The 7011-nt window shown below is 55.7% G+C and overlaps 1 protein-coding gene across 3 annotated transcripts in view; it reads right to left on the bottom strand.

Annotated features, from left to right (window-relative positions):
• The window catches only part of SLC26A9 (solute carrier family 26 member 9), a 22700-nt gene that overhangs the window by 8817 nt on the left and 6872 nt on the right, over nt 1-7011 (bottom strand). Inside the window, exons 1-12 of one of the 3 annotated variants that reach the window (XM_019009019.2) lie at nt 6568-6992; nt 6332-6458; nt 5593-5732; nt 5316-5426; nt 4918-5093; nt 4473-4637; nt 3808-3960; nt 3414-3496; nt 3015-3162; nt 2258-2371; nt 1741-1818; nt 971-1066 (exon numbers count right to left, since the gene is read on the bottom strand). In XM_019009019.2, coding sequence (XP_018864564.1) covers nt 971-1066; nt 1741-1818; nt 2258-2371; nt 3015-3162; nt 3414-3496; nt 3808-3960; nt 4473-4637; nt 4918-5093; nt 5316-5426; nt 5593-5732; nt 6332-6456 — 1389 coding nt within the window. In that variant the 5' untranslated portion in view covers nt 6457-6458; nt 6568-6992. Of the gene's footprint in view, nt 1-970; nt 1067-1740; nt 1819-2257; nt 2372-3014; nt 3163-3413; nt 3497-3807; nt 3961-4472; nt 4638-4917; nt 5094-5315; nt 5427-5592; nt 5733-6331; nt 6459-6567; nt 6993-7011 lie in introns of those variants that run through there. The other 2 variants (XM_015650870.2, XM_015650871.2) reach the window with 2 other exon arrangements.

Genomic DNA, 7011 nt, shown 5'->3' with positions numbered 1-7011 from the left:
TTAGCTGTCCTGAAACACAACCAGCATTCAGGTGATGAACACCAATGGTCTGACATCACCCAGGAATGGTGCTCCCCGTTTTGGGACAGGACATTGAATCTAGTTCAGATTCCAAGGAGATTAAGGTCAGGGGAATCCTGTTCACGCCATTGGCATCTGCCAGGATGTTCCTTGGGCAGCACCATCCATCTCCACTCAGTCCAAGCTCAGGTGCCTGCCCAGGCTTTTGGGGTCTCTGAAGCCTGTGGGGTCCATCTGTGCTCTGGTAAAGGGACAGCAGCTTCCCCTGCCCTCAGCTGAACTTCCAGAGCCCACAGACCTCCCCTCTCACCCCACAGCAGCAGAGATGTGCCCAGATTGATAACCCAGCTCTTCCCAGCACCTGTTTGAGCAGGATTTTGGGAAAGCTCTTCCCAGCTCAGGCCAGCCCCTCTGGACTCGTGATTGCCCCGATAAGGGGGTTTGTCGGGCCCTGACAGGATATTGGCTCAGTGTCCACACACGGCACTCAGCCGTGGGAGTCCTGTTCAAACACCGTCTTTTTGTGTCAGACATTTCCAAATTCCGTTCCCACTCCCCCACCACCCCCTGCCTGGGTTTATACATCAACCAGTGCCTGGAGTCCTTATCACGCCGAAGGGCTCTCCTCACCCTGGAGGGCCATTGTGTGAGTTTTTAAGTCATGACTCCCAGATATTGAGCAGGGCCGGTTTGGCTAGTTCTGGGCAAACAGGCTCCGCACTTGATTGGCATTTAAACACAGCAGGTAAGAGTTCAGGCCTCTCTGATATGTGCTGTGAGCAGCAGCGTGCTCAGCTGGGCAGGACAGGGAGAACCATCTCCCCAGGAGAGCCAAACCCAGCACCTGCAAGGGACTCGTACCCCCAAAACCCCACAAAAGACTTTTTGGGCTTTGTCCTGCTCATCCTGCCCTGGCCAGGTGATGCCTCCCACCACCCCAGGCACTCACACAGTCCAGCTTGCTCTTCTTCCACAGGTAGAAGGGGTCAGCCAGCTGCTTGAGGGAGTTTTTCAGGTTCACGGCGATGAGGGCTCCCAGCACAGACTGTGGAGGACAGGGAATGGGGTCAGGATGTGCCACATTTGGCACTGGATGCTTTCCTGCAGCCTCTGCCTGCCTTGGGCCAGTCCCATCACAAGGGGGATGCTCACAAAGATCTCACTTGGACCTGAGCAGGGTCATTTCGGTGATTCTTTCACTAAAATTTACATTTGCTCAGAGAAATTGTGGCTGCCCCATTCCTGCCCAAGGCCAGCTTGGACAGGACTCGGAGCAACCTGGAATACTGAAAGGTATCACTGCCCATGGCAGGGGTGAGGTTTGAGGTTCTTTCCAACCCAATCCAGCCTGGAATTGTGTGATTCTGTGACTGCAGACAACCTGGAATAGTGAAAGGTATCACTGCCCATGGCAGGGTTTTTTTTTTGAGGTTTTTTCCAACCCAATCCAGCCTGGAATTGTGTGATTCTGTGACTGCAGACAACCTGGAATACTGAAAGGTATCACTGCCCATGGCAGGGGTTTTTTTTTGAGGTTTTTTCCAACCCAATCCAGCCTGGAATTGTGTGATTCTGTGACTGCAGACAGGTCCCCAAGCCAGGATCAAACCGTCCCGTGCTGCCGTTTGCATTGGGGTTTTTTGGAGCGAGGCTGTGCCCGTGTTTGGGTGTGGAGAGCGGGTGTTGCAATGGCTCTGCCTGCACAGATGTTTGTGTTACCTTTGGAAGAGGCTCCAGGTAGATTCCCAGGGACAGCATCGTCACCATGACCACCAGAGCCACAAAGAAACTTGCCACCTGCAAAGAGGAAAGAGAGTCACTTCTGCAAATATCAGGGCTTCCCAAACCTCGCCTGGGTGTAGCCAGGGCACGACTGGGCACTGCAGCGTTTTATGGGAGAGGATGTTTGCCTCTGAAAACAGGCAGGGGTTTGCAGATCTCACAGATAACCCCAAACTCCCCTCTCTGCTCGGGAGCCAGGGTGGGAGTGCAGATCGACAGCTCTGCTGCTGTGCCCAGCCCAGAGAGCCAAACCAGGGACCAAAACGGGCTTGGGGAGGGAGGAAATTCTGCTGTAACAGCAGCAGCCTGAAGCACTTGTGTGTGAGACCTCTCCAGAGCTGCACAGTCAGGCTGGCAGCACGCCGCAGCTACAGCACCTTGTGCTCCAGAGGGGATGTGGAGAGGAGGAGGAGGAAGAGCAGGAGGAGGAGGATGAAGAGGAGGAGGAACTAACTTGGGATTTTGCTCCTGCCCCATCCACGGCGAGGGTGACAGAGAGAGCACAGCAGATCACGTGGATTTTGAAGAAGGATCCAAAGAAGTTGCTGCAGCCCAGGGCCAGCATTTCCTGTGGAGATGTGGAGAACGTCCATCAGAAAGGACAGCTGCCCTTCCTGCTGACACACAGCAACAGGGCAGGGCTCTGAGTCCGGTTTGTGTGGCCAGGGCAGGCTCTGGCTTCCCTGCAGTGCATCCCAGGCTCTTTCCTTCCAGTAAGGTCTGGGATAAGCTCTGGTGCAGCAGGGAAACCTGGAAGCACAATTCCACATAAACACGTTGTCATCTGTTGACACACTCAGGGCAGGGCTCCATGTGGTATGTGTGGCTGCTGTTGAAAGCTGCCACTGTGCCAGGGATGACAAAAGAGGATTATTTCATGTCCTGCCTCTCACAGTATCCAGGTGACACACCAGGAATCCAGGTCTTTCTCTGCTCCCTGAGACATGCACGCACCTCAGCGTGCTTCAGCGAGCTGCCAAAACACTGAGTCTGGAGGGGGAGCAAGGCAGAGAGCCCAGCCTAAAGCTCCTTTCCCTTTTCCAGCCTCTCTCCAGCCCACGGGACGGGGCTCTGCCGCCTCCTTTCGCCCCCCACATGGCACAAAGCCACGGAGCCTCCGCGGGAGCAGCACGTCCGCTCTGAGCCGAGCACGTCTGAGCTCTTCCCTTCACGCCTGAGAGCAAAGGGAGCAGCCCCAGCCCCAGCCATACCTGGTTGGGGTCCACGTCGTAGCCGTGCTTGGCTGCCAGGGTCCTCCCCATGGCCAGGTTGATCACGTAGCCCACGATGGCCAGCGAGAAAGCCGTGCCCACCATGTCCTTCCACTTGCTCACCAGGGGCAGGGTGGGCTGTGGGAACCTGCACTCAGAGCACAGGTGAGGAGCTGTGACAGCGCTGTCCGGGGGCTGGGGAGGTGGGACACGGACAGGGAGGATTCAGGAGTGACAGAATCCGCGCCCACACTCCAGGGGATTGTGTCACAGGGAACACTCACTCCTGGAAGGGGATTCTGGTGCAGCAGGGAAGAGTGAGGTGTTTTCCAGGCTGCAGGAGGAGGAGGAGGAAGGAAAACCGTCTGGAAGGTGAATCAGACCTGCACAAGCACTTACCCCATGCTGATCTTCCCCACTATTGGCATCCCGTACTTGTCGGGCATGTTGAAGCTGCCGGAGACCGCGGTGGCAACAATCACCTGAAGGGACGGGGAATAAAGAGCAGGGAGAGCTGAGCTGGCTCAGAGCATTAACCCTGCTGAGCTGAGAGGGTAAAACCAGCTGAGAGGGTAAAACCAGCACCGAGTTTGGGCTGGGGAAGGCCAGAACAGTCCCAGAACAACAGAGGTTGTGTTCTTCACCCTCAGCATCAGCAGGCTGCAGCGCAGGGATGAGCACGGGCATGGCCCAGGTTCTGACCCCAAACCACGCGTCACATTCACCGTGCAGATGCTCTGTGTGGTGTCCTGGGGTGAGGGGAGGGCCCAGGGACAGCCCAGGAGTCACTTACAATGATGATCTCCATCGGGATGGGCATCCGGATCTTCTTCATGTACTTGAGGTTGAGCTCCTTGACAACGATCAGGAGCACAGCACTGGCCAAGGCGTAGACCAGGGAGGCCAGGTTGGTTTGGGGCAGACCTTTACAGATGTCAATGAATGTCTGGAGGGGACAGAAGAGGAGAGGGGGTCACAGGAAGCCTGGACAGCAGGGACAGAACAACGGACAGCACTTGTTACCACAATCAACACTCTGTGAGCAGAGCTAAAAACCCTCTGCTGAGGGATCAGCCCCCAGCCCTGGGCCGGTGCTGCTGATTTGATGCAGTTCTGGCTGCATCAGCACAGGATGCATCCACAGAAGATGCAGGAAATCCCAGGAATGGCCAAACCTGCTCAGAGGAAACGTTCCTATTGCTACCAACTCTGCAAGACTCTTGCTGTAAAGCACCACAGCTCATATCCCCCACCAGATCCCACTCCCATCTCACGATTCCTCATTAAAACCACACGGACGGGGCTCAGATAACGCTGGGCAGGGAGCACAGCAGCAGCCTGGCTGTGCTGGGGCAGGGATTCCCCTTCCCTCCACCCTTTCCTGGTCTCCTGGGCCCCGTTTCCCCGGCAGGGTGGCGGTGCTGGGGGGGAAGGTCGCTGAGCAGAGCCCCCACTTACGTAGACGATAGCTAAGGGCCCGGTGTAAGACGGGACCGTCAAGCCGAAGACGTACTTGAGCACGGAGATGAGGATCTGCAGCCCCGCCGCCGTCATGAAGCCCCTGATGAAGGACTCGGACAGGTAGATGGCCACGAAGCCGAACTGCAGGAAGCCCAGGCACAGCTAGGGTGGCACAGAGGAGCGGTGGTCAGAGCAGTGCCAGCCCCGAGGGGGCTCTCCCACCCATGGCAGGGGTGTCCCACAGCAGGGATGGGCACAGGAGGGCTGAGGCTGCCGTTCCTGGATTGCCCACATGGAGAATTCCACCCCAAAACCAAAAAAATCTCTATTTTGAGGCATCATCCACCCAGAAGCGAGGCCTCTTCGAGCACCTGCCAGCAACACCTGTGCTCCAGGGAGAGCTTGGCTCTCACGTGGCTCAGGGACACAGCAGAGCCCTCACCTGTATGACGGCTGTCAGGCAGGCCAGGGTGGCTGAGATCTCCAGCCTGGCCGCCTCCAGGGCCATGGTGTTGATGCTGGTCTCGTTGGTGGTGTGGTTGAAGTACTGGAAGTCCGACTCCGGGGCCAGCTCGTTGCAGACGTTGCCAACAATGATGCTGATGACAGCAAAAGTCCCTGCGGGCAGCACGGGGAGGTCAGGAGCTCCCTCTGGGGAGAGCCCTGGCCTGGACGGCTCCTGGGCTGCAGAACGAGTCCCTCAGCCCGTCCCCAGCCCCACAGGGACATTGGGGTGACATCCTGCGGAATCAGCGACCCCACAAAGAGCCAACGTCCCCTTCTGGGACACGCCAGCATTCCCAGCCAGCATTTCACTGTCCAGTGCAGACAATTCCTCACCTGGCACCATCTGATGGATGCCCCCGAGGAAGAAGTAGGGGAGCAGGGGGAAGAAGGAGGAGTAGAGCCCGTTGACAGGAGGCAGATTGGCCAGGAGGGCGAATGCCATCCCTGCAAAACACGAGGGACACGGGCAGGGAATTCCAGAGACAGAGCTTGGGGTGATCAGGAAAACACAAAACCCCTCCCAGCTGGGCATCAGCATCACCTGCAGCGCTTCAGCCCGGCTGGGGAGGTGTTATTCCCTCTTGGACACCCCGAGAGTGCCGCTGCTCACCTTGTGGCACCTGGATTGTCCCCGCGCTGAGCCCGCCGAGCACATCGGGCAGGATGTAATCCTTGATTCTGTACTTGGGAAGCCAGGCCAGTATTGGGAACAGGCAGAAGAGGGTGAGCTTGAACCTGGAGGCTGAACATCTGGAAGAGATAAAAAAATAAAAGCAAAGAAGCAAATGAAATAAGGAAGGATCTTCCCAGGAATGTCTCAACTTTTCTCCCTCGCCAGATTCAGAGCCCTCTCTTTCCTCTTATTTTCTATTATTGCCTTCCTTTTTCTGAGGAATGGAGATAGATTTCCAAGAAATCAGCAGGGTTATTAACCTTTATTTGCATAATTATAAACCTTTCTTTAGGGTGGTGTTGGTTTCAGTCAGAAAGCTGATAAAAAGAAATCCCAGCTGAAAAGCTTAAAAAAAAAATAATCTGCACATCCCTACATCACCAATTGTGCTTTTTCCACTATTAAAAAAAAGAAACCTTGGAAAACAGGACCCCAAACCCAGCTGCACTCAGTGCAAACTGTTCTGCTGAGGAAAGAGCCACCAATTTCATTTTCTTCATCCCAATTTGCATTTCTCCCACGCCTTTCATCCATCAAACCCCCGAAGATCTGGTTCCCCAGGATAAAAATGGGATCTGTATTCCCAGAACTCAATTATAACCCCCCAATTCCCTGGTTTATGTCTAAACCTGGTTTAAACTAAGCCTGGTTTATGTCCTACAGCGTTCCCTGGTACCTGAAGAGGTTTCTCAGTTTCTCCCCGACGGGATAAGTTCTGGTTTTCTTCTCAAACTCCTCGTCGAAGAGGCTGACGGAGTAGGCAGGACGCTCGATGGCATAGCGAGGCCTGGCCTGGCTCATCTCTGGATCATTTGGATTTTTTCCAAAATAAATAATAATAAAAAAAAAAATTAAAAAAAAAAAAAAGAATAGAAACAGCAAAGCCAAGAATGTGGCTGGAGTTGGCCCCACCTGCGGTATAACAGAGCGGACACCTCCAGCGTCTGGAGCCCTCCCCGAGCTTCTCCACCCTAAATAGTTTCCCCGTGGCGGAGAGGCAGGTCCTGGGAGTGGCTTCTCCCAGCTCCAGGGGCTGCTGCAGCTCCCCGGGAGCTTTCCCAGCTCTTCCGAAGTGATGCTGCTAATGAGCGATGCTAATGAGCGATGCTAATGAGCCGGGACCCGGATTGCCTGGCAGGCGGGCAGGGGGGTTAATCCCGGCTCCGGGAGTGCCTTTTAGCCTCGGGCCAGGCACTTGACCTTTCCCATGGCCGGGTTTCACCGTCGGTGGGGCTGGCAAGGCTCTGCCAGGCTGGGAAAGGTGGTTGATACTGGGATGGAGAGCTGGATCCCATGGCAGCTGCTCCTGCCGCAATTCCCAGCCTGTCCAGCATCCCACAGCATTCCCAGCATCCC

Source organism: Parus major, chromosome 26, assembly GCF_001522545.3.
Source record: "Parus major isolate Abel chromosome 26, Parus_major1.1, whole genome shotgun sequence".
Lineage (NCBI taxonomy): Eukaryota > Metazoa > Chordata > Aves > Passeriformes > Paridae > Parus > Parus major.
The sequence above is the reverse complement of the archived record's forward strand: the minus strand, read 5'-3'. Positions and strand labels throughout refer to the sequence as shown.